At 39.9% G+C, this 17,083-nt stretch overlaps 1 protein-coding gene across 2 annotated transcripts in view; it reads right to left on the bottom strand.

Moving 5' to 3' along the window:
• sardh (sarcosine dehydrogenase) overlaps positions 1–17,083 on the bottom strand; it is a 55,999-nt gene that overhangs the window by 24,828 nt on the left and 14,088 nt on the right. For both annotated transcript variants that reach the window (XM_039677218.2, XM_039677219.2), the window contains exons 9-10: positions 10,493–10,579; positions 1,595–1,685 (exon numbers count right to left, since the gene is read on the bottom strand). In XM_039677218.2, coding sequence (XP_039533152.1) covers positions 1,595–1,685; positions 10,493–10,579 — 178 coding nt within the window. The remainder of the gene's footprint in view (positions 1–1,594; positions 1,686–10,492; positions 10,580–17,083) is intronic.

The raw sequence follows: 17,083 nt of genomic DNA, 5'->3' as shown, positions 1-17,083 counted from the left end.
AGACAAAGGGAGATACGCACACACAAACAGTCATTGTTTCAATCGCAAAATCCTACCAGCGCAATAAAAAGTTCGCTCCCTTAAAAGTACCACAATGCACTGTGAAAAAACCAACGCACTGATAAATCACCAACGCACTACACAATGACACATAATAGATGTTTATTTTTTTATTTTTTATACAAACCATTATTTAATTATATTTCAGCATACGTACAACGCTAGACAGGTAATATATATGTATACACACACATTTAATGTATTTACATGCTGTAAATGTTGCACGTATATGTAACAGGCAATGTATTTATCATAATATATTTTAAATACCATAAAATAGTTAGAAAGATATCAGTTCTGCTGACTTGGACTTGTTAAAAGTATGGACTTGTTACTGCTAACAGATACACAGACAAACTGCTGTGAGCATGTAAGATATGTTGCTGCTCCTGCATGAATAGACATACACAAACCCCATAGCAGATCTAGGCAGGTGGAGCTGGGGGAGGTAGAGGGTAAAACTGCCTACTAGCTTGCAGCTAACAGTGAACCAGACTATTTAAATGTTGAACGAGCAATCTCATTGGCTGCAGGAACAGCAGTGGCCAATCAGCTTGAGCCACGCAGTAGTGATGTGATTGTTTGGAGACTGCATGTAAAAAACCTATCAACCTGAGGGCTCTAGAGCTTCATCTTCATGATGTTTAGTTTGGTTAACAGTTCTTGAATGTCTTAATTTTTCCACTGGTGTGCACGATTTTTAGAAGTCTAATCTATTCAAAATTGCAATTTAAAATGCAAAAAATTTAAAAATTAAAAAAAAAATGGCTGTGCTTGTTTGTATGTCTTCAGAATTTTGACTATAAAATAATGATGATAATAACAATAATAGTACTCTAAAACAATATTCGTATTACTACTAAATAAAAATAACATTTTTATATTTAAAAAACATGTTTTTTATCAAATCCAAAGCGACTTACAAATGAGGAGAGCAATAGAAGCAGTTAAACTAACAATCAGGCAACAATATGTAAGTGCTGTGACCCTTTCCAGTTTAGTCTAACACAGTATATGTAAAATGAAAAAAAGCAATACTAATATTAATGGCTTTCTTGATTTCTTTATTTTCAAACATTACCCATTGGCAGAAAACCGCCAGAAGCCCTTAGAGCTTCTCTATAGCTGACAACAGCTGGTTTATAAGTGCTTCTCATTAAGTTTGGGAAGATACAGTAGTTACGTTACAAATGCACGTTATAAGTGATCCAAACTCAGAGCATATAAGCTCAGCTCATGTAAATGAACATTATGTAAATGAAATGTAGCTTTGCAATTTGATAATTGCACTAAGTCATACCTATTCTTCAGTTTTAATTTGTTTAGATGTGTTAAATGTAGTCTAAATTGTGAACTAATAACTCTTATGAACCAGTTCCTTTAGTAAATCAGTCAAAAAGATTCACAAATCATCAGTAACCCAGTCATGGGTTATTGGTTTAAATCATCAAGTAAATTAGCTCCCATTGGCCAGCCAAACACATAGCGTACATAAAGTAGTACACACCGGAGCACTTGCCCACACTAAACATACCTGATATCGTATCCGTACATGTCTTTCTCGGGACGCCCATGAATGATCCAGTGAGCCAGCTCTTTGCCGCATCCTCCCCCCAACATCATACCTGCCAATCAGATCACAGAGCATATGTCAATCATCATCCCACTACATCCTTTATCCTACTTCGGACAATCAGTCAAACTTATGTAAGACCCTAAGCAACAAACCGCACCGTTTAACAAAGTACCTCTCTAGAAACATTCTGACTGAGAGTTGCCAATCAATTCACCATGAACGTTACCCGGTAGAGTTGTGCTGTCAGCCTGAATCAATCTTCATGAGCTCGGAGCAGGCAAGAGAAGAATAATGAACAGAAGTAGAGGAATACCAAGGAGGAATGAAGGACATTGTGAAGTGAGAGACACATAAAAGAGGAGTGAAACGGATGGGCGAAAGGATCTTGGAGTGTAAGAGCCGTATTGAGAGGCCGTGGTGTCTCTAAAGGACTTTTGCTTCATTAGCTGGCTGATGACTTCATTAACATTAGCCAGCAACCACAGAGTCGCTGAGTAATGGCAACCTTGAGTTATGTCTCAAACACACACCGTATCCCTCATGCCGGATGAAGTATTCTAGAGCTCTCATGACAAAGCAGAAAGACACTACCATGGTGTATAGGTGCCAATCATTCAGAACATGCAGCGTTTAAAAAGTGAAATGCAAAAGAATGACAAGAAATGTGTTTTGAACCATGATTTTATTGTGTTGATACATCTGACTTTTTATTGAAAGGCCCAAACTAAGCAAAAAATATGCAATTTGACGCAGTTGCTAATGTTTATATGGCGATATTATATACCATATAATATCGATTATATGACCCCCAATTATGTGCCTATTTCACACAACCATTTACATTTTTATCAACTCACAAATGCGACCAAAATAACATGAATATTTCCCTGGAAATTTGCATCCTGTATCCCAAATTGGGACATTTCCCAACAAAAAAATACATATTATGCAAAATACACTTTTAGATTGCTTTTGAACATATGTATTTGTCAACGGTGTGCTGTACGCCACCCTATTGTGTAGTTCACTTTTAAAAACACTTTTGCTGATAATTTACTCACCCCCATGTCATCCAAGATGTCCATGTCTTTCTTTCTTCAGTCGAAAAGAAATTAAGGTTTTTGATTAAAACATTCCAGGATTTTCTCCATATAATGGACTTCATTGGGAACCAAACGGTTCAAGGTCCAAATGAGAGTTTCAGTGCAGCTTCAAAGGGCTTTAAACGACACCAGACGATGAATAAGGGTCTTATAGGACCCTTCGAATCATGACTCAAAACAAGATTTGTTCATTTTGATAAACAAGTTTGAACAGGACAGTTACGAACGCTCATCACACAACAGATCAAGGCAAGCATTTTTGCTTATAAAACTTAAACTTTTTTATTTATTTTCTAAATGGCCGATCGGTTTGCTAGATAAGAGCCGTATTCATCGTCTGGTGTCGTTTAAAGCCCTTTGAAGCTGCACTGAAACCTTGAACCATTTGGTTCCCATTGAAGTCCTTTATATGGACAAAATCCTGGAATGTTTTCATCAAAAACCTTAATTTCTTTTCGACTGAAGAAAGAAAGACATGGACATCTGGGATGACATGGGGGTGAGTAAATTATCAGCAAAAGTTTTTTTTTAAAAGTGAACTACTCCTTTAACATGCGATCACCGTGATCCAAACAAGCAGATCGGATCATAAGCCAATCAGAAAAAAGGTGCGTTCAGTGGATGAAGAGGCTGCAAGTAGGCTACTAAAAATGAGTATAGATGCTGTAATGAAAACGATATAAAGAAATATATGGGTCTGAGAACGTTGCCAGCTGTGGTGGGAAAAATGCACGTTCTTTACAGGAAATGAATGATTCTGCAACTTTTGGGTGCGAAGGCAAACATTTCAGAACATTTGCGATGTACTTCGCACTCGACTGTATCGCAAAACCACACAGCTACGTGCAGGACTTCCTGGGGAGAGGAGGGGGAATAATGACTGTAGGCGGGGTTTGTGAGACATCCACCAATGAATGCAGACACGATGGCTGGATTGTGTTTACATTACACTGAGATCGGAACACAACGCGTCCTCGACTTCCAACGAACCTGGACACGCCGATCAGATAACATTTACATGTATTCATTTAGCTGACGCTTTTCTCCAAAGCGACTTACAATTGCTATATATGTCGGAGGTCGTACGCCTCTGGAGTAACTAGGGGTTAAGTGTCTTGCTCAGGGACACATTGGTGTCTCACAGTGGATTCGAACCCAGGTCTCTCACACCAAAGGCATGTGTCCTATCCACCAGAAGAGCGTTTACACTTGTCTTTTCAATGTGTATGTGGACAATATTACAATATTACATCTTGTAAAAAGGGGCCTAATAGGTCAACTAATCAAGTCAACCATGAGATAAATAATATGATGACAGCTTATGACATTCAAGAAAGTCTTTCAGGCTTCTGTGTTAAAATGTGCAGTGTGTAAAATCTAGTGCAAATCCTCATTAGCAAACAACAAAAAATATGCATCAAACAGTCCATAGGTGGTGTGTCTGAGCCTACAGATGTCCTTGATGAAGGGTGCAGCACCATGACCTTCCCCAACGACTGCAGAAGATCAACAACCATTAACTCCGTCTTTGGTCAGTGGTTTGCTACAGCTCAACTACTGGGGCCGGGATAAGAGTTAGTGCTACCATGTGAATAGACTTTCCCATTTATATTTTTCTCTCAGGACACACACACACATGAACACACACAGCAGTTCTCTTTCTTCATCAAAGCACCAACCGAATCACTAGCAGTATTTCTGCAAATGTCAGGGGAGATGAGAAAGAAAACAAGGGGGAATAAAATGAAAGAGAGAAGGAGGTTGAGAGAGAAGGAAACTTCAGAGTGCTATATGAGACATGCGGATCACATCAATGTGTGTGTAGGTGCATGAAAGTACATGGTTCTGTTCCAAAACCTAGAGAGCTGCCCTAGTGTTTAACGCCAACATAGGCAGCTGCCTTTTAAGACAGCCGCTAAAGGCCCTGATACACTTCAAGCGAAATTTAAGAACGAATGCATGTGATGTAATTTCGAACAAAATACGGTCTTTTGGAGTTTGTTTCTGTAAAACTTTGCTTAAACCTCTTCTGAATGCCATTGGTCCATGACAGTGATGTAATAGGTAGGTGTAGCTCTGGGGCATTCTTTGACTTGGAAATCTTTTCAGGTTTATTTGTTCACTCAGTCCGAAGGTCAGACAGGGGGTAAATCTTCTCTCACCACAGTCATTTGTCATTTTTGTTGTGTTATTGAGAGAAACGCGCACAGCATATTTTTGCATAATCCTCTAAACGCCACTCTCAGCAACAAGCAAGGGCAGCTTCAGGATGTTTGCTAACAGTGTACCATTTCACAGCTATTTACTCCTTTTTACCCCTGAACGAAGAGCAAAAAAGAGCTGTGTCTCAAGTAGGCTATATTGGGGTCTTAAGAGTGGAGCCTCATGAGGGAACCGATTCGAATCGCTCTACATAGGCAACAAATCAAACGAAGCCCACAGCAAAGCTCAACTCACAACTGATTCCAAAAGCCTTTGATGCTAACATGTTGCTAAGCTAGCAACTAATAGATTTTTTCATTACACTGAATAATTTTTAGTCAGTACTTATTCTATTAATTAAATAATGAACATTTCTCTCTTTTTTAGACCATCTTGAGTGATTTTCCACCCACTAATTTTGTTGTGATGTATTATAGGATTGTTTTCTCATCAAAGATAGTACCTAAGGGACCGTTTACACGTAAAACTTTTAATGTGTTTTGGCTGTTCAATTACACAACACGGCATTTTGGGGGCCTGAAAACCTAAAAATGGATTTTACAAAATGATTTCGCCACCTACTGGCCTGGCATGAATAATACAGTGAATTTAGTTGTTTTGACAACGCTGTAGTGTGTACTCGAAAAACTGTTGTGTAAAAGTGCCCTTAATGTGAAAGTGAATGTACTTTTTGCCTACCTTAAAATGCTGTCAATGTAGGCAGCTCATTAGGTTTTGAAACAGAAGCTTCATCTGAAATTTCATGCGACCATTAAAATAAAATTATGCTTTATATAGCGTAATTATATTTCACGAGTTCACACTTACATATCATTTTGAGTGAGTAAGATTCAATGCGTATTTGGCGTGCTGTCCGGAGGGAGGGCTCCGAGCTCGGAATTCTGCCCGAACCCAGAGTACTCCCCCCGTATGCAAGTGATTTTTTTAGAAAGAGGAGTGTGCAGGACTAGGAGTGTGGAGAAGGGGTGGAGGAGGGATGCTGCAAACTGTCAATGGATCGAGGTAAGACTGCTGAGTCTATATATACCCTTTTATCATTGGTTGCTGATTGCCGTCCACTCGTGTTAATTATCTGAACGTGCTCCTCCCGAACTTAGTTATTAATAAAACTTCATTTATTAGTCCAGAAGAACTACATCATCCATTTATCATTGGCCCCATACCCTTATATTAGTTCCCGCATTATTTGAGGGAACTATTTATGTCAGAAACCATAGAGAACATTATTGAGTGCACTCATTCAATCTTATAATGCAGCTCAATAGGCTCTATGCACGATCACTTACGGGTTTGTCTCAGCACGCCCAGTTACAGTACATCCGGTGCTGCGTCAGAAGCCGGTTGTGCATTAGGTGGAGATAGTGTCAAATTACACTCGCTGTTTACAAAAAGTTTCTGCGGTTAACGTGAATGATGTTAACAACACTGTGAGGCAGTTAGCTGTCACATTAGAGTAAAAAGAGAAGGGCTTTAAATTGTATATTTCGAGCTACATCGACAACCTTGAGGGAGAGTATTCTCTCATATCGTGCGAAATCCGACTAGCGGAAAAAAAATCCTGACTGATGGTGATCCATTCTTGCCTTATTAGGGCTCGGAGTTCACAATTTTTGGACTTCTGCTTGTACTTTCACCTTTTGAGAATCGGCCACAGGTTTTCTATGGTATTAAAACCCAGGGAGTTGCCAGGCCAGGGATCGAAAATTTAAATGTAATGACCTCCGAGCCACTTCATTATCACATTTCCTTGTGAAATGGTGAGCCATTATGCAGGAAAATGCATGGATCATTACCAAATTGCTCCAGGATCATTGGGAGGAGTTGCTCTTGCAGGATGTTTTGATACCACTCATTATTAATGGCAGTGTTTTTGGACAGAATTGAGAGAGAGCACATTTCCTTGGATGAAAAGCAAACCCACACATGGATGGTCTCTGGATGCTTCACTGTTGGCACTGGCACGACATAGGACTCATAATAGAGTTCACCTTTTCTACTCCAGACAATCGAACACACACCTGCTGCCAACATTGAGCAGCTCTGCACTGGTGAGACACGCTTCCGTAGCGGATTCCTCAGAAGGAGATGTCTTGGCACTTGGTGGAGACTCTGGGATTTCCCAAAGCAGTTGAAGTCATTGATGATCTAGTGAATAGTTCTTTTAGGTAGAATATCATTGCATCTGTGGCCATTTTGATGCAAAGCCATGATGGCTGCACGTCTTTTTTGGGAGGTAACAGTTGCTAACACAAGAACGCAATGATTGGAAGCACTTCTTCCCTCCTTTTACAGCAATCAGTCAGCTCTTATAATCCAGTCAGAATGATAGAGCGATTTCACCTGAAAAGTGATTATTCACACTTTCCCATGTGCTGATGATAAAATTAGTAAAATGATACCAGGTAATTTTGTGGCAGGGCCAAAAAACTGTGAAATTTGGGTTATTTAATTTAAAGGGATAGTTCACTTTGAAATTAATTTTTGGTATGTTTTGGCTTACCTCAAGGGCATCCGAGATGTAGGTGTCTTTGTTTCCGCAGTAGTTTCAATTTTGATATCTTGTGGTTACAAGAGGTAAAAACTATATAAATACTGTTCGTTTTCTCACACACTTACTGTACATTTACAAGTCAGTAATCATGTTTAATTTGGACTTCTCTGTGCATGCTCTTTGAGGTGGTGACCATAGACCTCCATTATATGACTGATAGACATAAACGGTTTGACCTAAAAATATCAAAATTGAAAATACTGCGGAAACAAAGACACCTACATCTTGGATGCCCTTGAGGTAAGTTAAAACATCCCAAAAATTAATTTCAAAGTGAACTATCCCTTTAAAGTGTTGTAATTTTTGCAATTATTAAAAAATGCTTCTGATCACCCTACACAATAATACAGAAACAACGTAAATCAACAGCACAACTGAAGCAGTAAACACGTCTCTGACAGAACTTTTGCCCATGACTACAAGGAACAGTGACTGAGGTTACAGGGGGTGATTTCAGATACACCCATTGTCATGTGACTTACAGCGTCAGTTGCGCTGCTTCACCACCATTCACAACATGTGCACTTCACAATCAAGCCGGAAGAAGGCCATCGGGGTAATTTTTGATGCACCAAAATAAATATTTTACATAAAATCCCAAACCAAATCCCAATTTAGCAGAAAACCAAAACTGAAAATAAAGTTTATTAAATAATAAAATAATAAATGTATTTAATAACCAACAGTCACACAAAATACCTAAATTTCACATATGGCATTTTTTTTTTTTTTACTTTTTAAATAACATGCTTATATTTCAACTTAAACTGCAACAAAAAAATATTTTCATGACAGATTTTTTCTGCTAAATTTTGCAGAAATTTCAGTGGATCAATAATAAACGCAACGAATTTGGACACACTACTCATTTTATGTACTGCTTTTCGTCTATTATACACTAGTAGGGAAGTTTGCAAATTCGGACACGGTAAGAGCCTGTGTGTTTTCTCCAGAAGGATAGCGGCTCTTAGCAATCACATCACCAAAGGGCCACCATCTGCCTCAGATTAACAACTACTCCTACCACACACATACACACACACCAGGTACATATCAACAGTCCGGACATTTAACTAGTCATCCTAAAACTCTTCCACTCAACTTCCACTTGCATATTTCTCTGTCCCAGCCCAATGGTGTGATGGTAGCACTGAACAGGTTAATGGAGAAAAGGTGAAAAACCAGACTGAAAACAAATGGGGAGCAGCGGGGAAGGACGACATCTGTGGTCATGCATACTGATGGAATCCTATGCCCTGGTGTGCGCACACAGACACACACACACATGCACTCACAATAATAATATCCAACGGTTCTGATGCAATCACACTCAAGGAGAATCCCTGATCAACCTCTTATTCCTTAAGTACCAGATTAACACCCACTTTAAGCACTTTTCATTTCCGTTTTGACATTCATAGGGTGAATGTATCTCAAATTAGAAAGTACCGTTTTTCTTCAAGAGAAAAATCAAAATAATTCATCACAGATTTCAATGCTTCTTCCAAGATGGAATGGTTTATGGATAATATAATGATAATGGTTCGTCATTAATAGAAATTAACTAAAAATATAATAGTGTCATAATGTATTGACTGACTTCATTCCAAATCTGCATGACCTTATTGAGAAGATTTAGCAGAAACACTCTTCAGAATATCATCTTTTGTGTTCACACATGTTTGGTATCAGTAAAAAAATGTTCAAATTTCGACTGGTTCTGTATATCGAATAACGTAACCAATCACAGCCTCTTGTACCCTTTCTTTCCAGGAAATGAGTTTTGCATGCTGAGGTCAGGAATCAATGTGTCATAAAGAAGCAAGCATGCATCTAATATCTGACTGTGATTCCTATAGCTATGTATTCCGATCCGTTCACGCGATCACGGCCTGTTGTCCGTCAGCATGTCTGAGGCCTGCAAGGTGACCCGGCCCACGCTGAGCACAATCAGCATTACTCCAGTTTCATCTGACCTTCAAAACCACGAGCCATCTGCATCCAAAAATACCAACGCAAAATGCCTTCTTTTAATCTTGTACTTGGATGTAATGTAATTAGTGCTAGGCGATATAGGTACAGTACAAATAATAAGATCAAAAATACAATATAAAATCTAGTTAAAATGCTCACAGGAACCAAGGTCGCAGCCCAGGGAAACAGCACGATTCATTTTGAAAAGTTTGTGATCTCCATTCAAGCATACACGCGAATACAAGGAATATTTTATTTCTAAATAACAACCATTTGGCTGTCTATTAAACGGATCACTGGGGAGATTTGCGTTGGCGCTGCCACTGACAGAGAGAACAGTTGTGTATAGGTATGAAACAGCTTCACAAATAGTGTCATTATTTCTGTTACAGTATTTTAGATGATCACAGAAGTACTGGGATAAAAGTTTATAGTTCGGATATAAACACTGATGTCTGGTAGTGATAGAAATAGAGTAAATCACCTTTTGAAAGTAACAACGTGGCTTACATGACAAGTGACTTAAATGCATCTGTCATTTTTAATAATAATTCAAATTAACATATTTTTTTAAATAGATTGCAACAATTGGCATTTTGTCAGAACCTCTAGTAAATTGCATGTTATTTTGTTCAGTTGTCTATGCAGAATCGTGGGAGAATCGTGATCTCTAAAACAAAAAAATGTGTAATTCTCAATGTATCCAGAATTGTGCAGCTCTACAGCCCAGGATATTCTCTAGTGAAGGAATGTACACTGCACAGGATCTCTGGACACACAGGGATCAGAGATCAAGTTGCGTTGATCTTGAGTAGGTGGTGTGTACATGAAGAGTGGGTGAGACTGAATTTTGCATGTGATCCCTGCTGAGTTTCTGGGTTAAATAATTCATTTGGCACTGGTCATCTGTGGAAGAGAAAGGTGTGTGTGTGTGTGTGTGTGTGTGTGTGTGTGTGTGTGGTCGTATGCGTGCGTATGTTTGTGTGTGTGTGCTCCATGACCTACCTGCACTGTTGAAGCCACAGCCAAGGAAAAAGCCTCTCACTTCGGGAGCTTCACCCATCAGAGGCTTATGGTCCGCAGTGAAGGATTCTGTAGGGGAAAAGAGTGTAAAAATACACTATTAATCTGGTTTCTGTGACTGTATTATTTTAAATGTAAAACTATAGGAAGAAACCTTATATTCTGAAATCAAAGAGATCAATGGAGTACATTGGCATACTCTAACATTCTCAATGTAAAACTCTCCAGTCTTCCCAGATCATAGATGGAAACTTGATTTACGGCATAAACCAAGCATCTTTATATATTAAAGGAGTAGTTCACTTTTTTAAAAAAAACTTTTGCTGATAATTTACTCACCCCCATGTCATCCAAGATGTCCATGTCTTTCTTTCTTCAGTCGAAAAAGAAATTAAGGTTTTTGATGAAAACATTCCAGGATTTTTCTCCATGTAATGCACTTTACTGGGAACCAAACGGTTCAAGGTCCAAAATACACTTTTAGAGCAAACAGCAAACTGTTCAAATGACTTTAAACGATTCCAGACGATGAATAAGGGTCTTATCAAGCGAAACGATCGCTCATTTAAAAAAAATAAATAACAAAGTTTAAGTTTTATAAGCTCAAATGCTCGCCTTGCTCTGTTCTGGGATGCTCGTGACTCTCCTGTTCGAACTCGCTTATCAAAATGAACAAATCTTTTTCGTGTCATTTGGTTGATTCAACAAACGAAATGAGCAAATTGACTCGGAAAAAGGTTTGTTCATTTTGATGAACGAGTTTGAACAGGAGAGTCACGAACGTGCATCACAGAACAGAGCAAGATGACCATTTGAGCTTATAAAACGTAAACTTTTTTTTTTTTATGAGCGATCGTTTCGCTTGATAAGACCCTTATTCATCGTCTGGTGTTGTTTAAAGCCCTTTGAACAGTTTGCATTGAAATGGTCTTTTGGACCTTGAACCATTTGGTTCCCATTGAAGTCCATTATATGGAGAAAAATCCTGAAATGTTTTCATCAAAAACCTTAATTTCTTTTCAACTGAAGAAAGAATGACATCTTGGATGACATGGGGGTGAGTAAATTATCAGCAAAAAGTTTTTGTGAACTACTCCTTTAAGTATACAGAAACGTGGTCCATCCTAATAAACATCGGGACAGAAACAAACTTTATGCAAGTTCGCAAATGCAAAATTTACAGTAAAGACATTTACAATGTTACATTTCTATTTCAAATAAATGCTGTTCGTTTGAACCTTCTATTCAACAAAGAATCCTGAAGAAAAAAAAAATGTATCATGGTTTTCACAAAAATATAAAGCAGCACAACTGTTCTCAATATTGATTTAAAAAAAAGTTTCTTGATCATCAAGTCAACATACTAGACTTCTGATTTCTTTACAAATAAATGCAGCTTTGGCTAAAATCTTATCTTACTGACCCAAACATTTGAATAGAAGTGTGTGTTTGTGTTGATGAACTTCATGTGATGAAACTTAACTATACACAATTTTATTTTTTTATTTTTTTATGTTAAGTGCTCACGAAAGAGGTGAGTTTTCAGTTGTCTTTTGAATGCTGGCAGGGATTCTGCATTCCGGATGAGGGTGGGGAGATCATTCCATCAGCATGGTACCGTGAATGAGAATGCTCTGGAAAGTGATTTTGTGGCTCTCTGTGATGTTACCACGAGCCGTCGCTCATTGACTGATCGTAGGCTTCTACTAGGGATGTAGACTGGGAGCTGATCCTGTGGTCAATCTGTACGCAAGTGTCAACACCTTGAACTTGATACGAGCAGCGAGTGGCGTGGGCCCTTTTGGGCTCATTGAAGACCAGACGAGAGGCAGCATTCTGGATCATTTGTAGAGGTTTAATTGCACATGATGGAAGTCCAGCCAGAAGAGCATTGCAGTAATCAAGCCTAGAAATGCTCAGTTAGGAAAGGCCTGATCTTCCTGATTTTGTGCATAGCAAACCTGCATGATCTAGCTGTCTTTGAAATGTGGTCTGCGAAGGTCAGCCGATCATCAAAGGTTACTCCAAGATTTCTGATTGACCTTGAAGGGGTGATTAAGGAAGAATCTAGCTGGATAGTGAAGTCGTGCTGTAGAGACGGGTAGGCAGGGAGGATGAGAAGCTCAGTCTTAGCCAGGTTGAGCTGCAGGTGATGTTCCTTCATCCATGCCGAAATGTCTGCCAGACAGCTTGAGATTCGTGCAGGTACTGTGGGATCATCTGGTTAAAATGAGAGGTAGAGCTTGGGTGTCATCGGCATAGGAAAGGTAAGAGAAACCATGTGCCTGTATGATGGGTCCCAATGATGTGGTGTAAATGGAGAAGAGGAGCGGTCCAAGAACTGAGCCCTGGGGAACCCCTGTGTTCAATTGATATGCTTTGGATACCTCACCTCTCCATGTGAGCCTGAAGGACCTATCTGTGAGATAGGACTCAAACCAGTGGAGAGGAGTACCTGTAATGCCCAGTGATGAGAGAGTGGACAGAAGGATCCAATGATTCACAGTGTCGAATGAAGCAGACAGATCCAAGAGGATGAGAACTGATGATTTAGAAGCAGCTTTTGCGATCCGCAGGGCTTCGGTGACCGACAGCAATGCAGTCTCGGTTGAATGCCCTTTCTTGAAGCCTGATTGGTTGACATCCAGCTGATTGTTCAGGGACAGGAAAGATGATACTTGGTTGAAAGCAACTCATTCAAGTGTTTTTGCAGTTACCCGAGCCTGCTTAAATGCTGTAGGGAAAATGCCAGTGTGGAGGGATGAGTTGATGATGTGTGTGAGAGCTGGAAGAAATGTAGGAGAGATTGCTTGGAGAAGATGTGATGGGATGGGATCAAGAGGCCAGGTGGTAGGATGACTGGAGAGGAGAAGCTTAGATACTTCTTCCTCGGTTAGTGTAGTGAATGAGAAGAGAGGGTTGTTGGCTGTGGGAGAGGATAGTCTGGGTTCCTGGGTGTGTGAATGATTTGATTTGTGCTAGTAAATAGTAATAGAAGGTAGACAAAAACTGGACGTTGTAACTCAAAAGTTTGTCGCGGACATGCAAAAGACTGTTTATTTCTTTTAAAGCCCCTATAATGTCAGTTGAATGCATTTTTATAACGTTTCCTGTACTTCACGAAAAAATAAATTACTGACCGTACAAAAGGTAATAAAAAATAAGTGGGAGAGGTGGGAAACATATGACACATGGTACTGCCGATGGGTCAGATCAGATCTTTCTGAAAAGCTCTTTAAAAATGCATTGCTACTGAGCGCTCACTTAATGGTCTATTCGTAATAGTCAAAGCTTTCAGTGGTAAGATATTGTGGGATGACCCTCAAAAGCATCGAAGACGGAGAGAACGAGTGTGAAGAGAAACTGAGGCCACGAGAGCAAGAGAGATTGAGAGGTGAGACAGAAAAAGAGAGATGAAGAAAAAGGGACACACCTTTTCCATTACTCCACATGAGAAAGTGTTTTCCAGAACATCAACTGCTCTTTGTGAGAACGATAGAGAGCAAAAGGAAAGGGTGAGGATGCAGCTATATTTTATTTATCCGTCTTCCCTCTTACTCATCCGTCACACCACACACAGACAGCGACGGCCTCTGAGGAATGACCCAAGCGCTCTGACTGCCTTCAGCGGATCAGACACTCACTCAAACATATCCTCAATATTAACAGAACCATTTCTGAAGGATCATGTGACACTGAAGACTGGCGTAATGATGCTAAAAAATCAGCTTTGCATCACAGGAATTAAATACACTTTGAAATATATTCACATAGAATACAGTTATTTTAAATAATAATAATATTTCACAATCGTACTGTTTTTTTTACTGTGATTTTGATCAAATAAATCCAGCCTTGGTGAGCATTAGAGGATTTAAATGATTAAAATGATTAATGAAAATGATTAAACTGCAGTCTGTAACTACGGGCCAGTTGTTCAAAGGTAAACTGATCGGATTTTGGTTATCGGATTGGATCAAATCTTGAAAATGGGTTGTTCAAAAGGGAAAGAAGGAATCTGAAATCAGATTAGATCAGGGAATCCAATCCTAGTTTTAATCTGGATCAAACCTTCAGTTTGGGTTGTTCAAAACTTGTCAGGGGAATTTGGATAACTTTGATCCAAAAAAACAGGATTATCCTGATCCCAACAGGGGGTAGGATTTCAAGGTGGATTTCAGGAAGAAAATGTAGTAACACTTTAAAATTAGTCAAATAACACATTTGTATCATTTAGTGTGTATACTTTTACTTATGTTTTACACTTGACTTGTGTAACCGTTGTAACAGTGATAAAGTAGACACAGGCTAACAATTAAGCTATTCAGTATAGTAAAGTCAAAATAAAATAAAAATTATCTTGTCCCCATTTGTGTTTTGTCTCAAAATAAGAAACACATACAGTGACCCCATGTTGGCTCTTCTACCTGTTCTTTACATAGATGGTAGCCCACATTGTGATATGTTGTCCCATTTAGAGCACTGGTAATCTGGATTTGGTAATCTTGAAAACTGTGTATCTGGATCAGGGTGATCCAGTCCAATGTTGCTTTGAAAAACCGGCATAAAAGTAAGATGGATTACCTGATCCTAGATAGGAAAAAATGGGATTTCCAAATACGGATCATTTTGATCCAGATTAAATGTTTTGAACAACTGGCTCAAGGAGGAAACACAATTAAATCACATCCAGATGTCAAAGTATATCAGTAATCATACTATTCGTTGAATGTGCAACCAGATAATTAAGGAAATTCAGTCATCAGTTTTCCAATATTTAGTGGATCAAGACCTCTGCCCAATGTTGACGATATAGTGGCTCACGTCACGGGAGGTCAAAGAGACGCACTTTCACAAGGACTATTTATTCTGAAATCATTATGAAAATAGCACTGCGTACAGGTGCCCTTCAATCAAGTCATCGTGATTTTCAAGTGTAGTTCTTGACTAAAATGGATGCAGTTAATGAGCGCAATTCACACCAAAAAATTATAATTATCATGTGTTAAATGTGATTCATACAAAAGTCCAATACAGCAGGCCTGAACTACACATATGCTCAACATCTCCTTTTTAATAGCTGATGAGTGGGTGAATGGAGTCGTTCATAGCACTCTTGAAATGATTTGAGGAGTGCTTATCCACTGACCCGAAACTCGTCTGCAAGTGACCGACAGACACTACAGTGTGTTAGCGGCATTTCACACCTGTCATCCTTTATTACAGCCAGTAAAGGTTGACTGAATCTCTGGGGAAAGCCGGAGCTGCGACAGATCAGCCAATCAGAGCGCAGTGTCATTTGACTGGCGGTCTAGTTAGCCAATATATAAAAATCATTGGCAGAGCACAGCGAGATGAAACTCGGTCAAAAGGTCACTATAGTGAGTTGATGAAATACTAGAAGTACTGGATTGACTATAGAAATAGCCTAAAACTTTGCACTACAATGAAAATCTGCAAAGAAACAAATGACTCACGTGTGCATGATCAGTGAATTTGATTCCTCAATGAATGATTGTTATGAACTGGTTTCCTTTTATTCGAAAACGTCAGATGTAGTCGACATCGACTGAATGGGGATCACGCATAGGGAGCTACTACCATTTAATCAAGCCAATTCAACATTGGCGTGCGTGACTACACGCTCCGCCCCGCAGCACGGTTATAAACACGAAAGTGGACGCACGCACCAGTTGTCCCATTTCCTAAAAGGGTGTGAGTGTGTCTTGCTCAAGATGTCAATTCATCCATGCATTTCTGAGTGTGGTTAGGTGCTTTCCCCCTATGACGGTCACAAAAGCTGTATCGTGTTTGGGCTTACAGCACGCTGAGGTAGCTTTCATAGAGGAGTCATGTTCCCATTGCAGGGATATGACCATCTCGGTGTTGAGATCGAGATTTGCCAATGTCAAAAGCGTGGGTGCAGTCCCCGCCCTAGTATTTCTTCTGGGCTACCTAACCAGAGGAGGACTGGGGTTGCGTCTGAGCTAGGTGATCTGAGGATTACAGAGAGGGGTAATCTGCCCGGTAAAACGCTGTGATCCCTCACTGCACCTACACACCGCAACCAGTGGAGCTCCCCATTGAACGTTCTGGTCCCTCTGTAGTGGACCGACCAGCCGTTTCATTCCGTTCAGCCTGTATGTCTATTGCAGCATCAGAATGGGATCTGGACTCTGGAAATGACGACTCGGCTGAGCTGCATTCCTCTGGGAGAACAACGTTGCCCGAACCAGGTCCAGAAATGTCAGCTATGCTGAAAAAGGCCGCCGAGGCGTCAGGGCTCATGTGGAACCCTCCACCGCGTCCCAAGCCGTCTCGGTTGGATGATTGGTTTCTCGGGGCACCGCCGCCCCGGTGCCTTTCTTTCCTGAAGTGCATGAGGAACTTACGAGGGCGTGGACGAAACCTTTCTTTGCCAGAAACCGCCTAAGTAGCTCCTCCCCCCTCACTACTCTGAGGGAGCAGTGAAGGATTACGAGGCTATCTCTCCAGTCGTGATGCAACTGTGTCCGGCGGCCGCTGCCTCATGGAGAGGTGATCCTTGTCACCCCTCTAAAGCCTGTAAGTTCT

This window comes from Pimephales promelas, chromosome 23 (genome assembly GCF_988280905.1).
Source record: "Pimephales promelas chromosome 23, fPimPro1.hap1.1, whole genome shotgun sequence".
Lineage (NCBI taxonomy): Eukaryota > Metazoa > Chordata > Actinopteri > Cypriniformes > Leuciscidae > Pimephales > Pimephales promelas.
The sequence above is the reverse complement of the archived record's forward strand: the minus strand, read 5'-3'. Positions and strand labels throughout refer to the sequence as shown.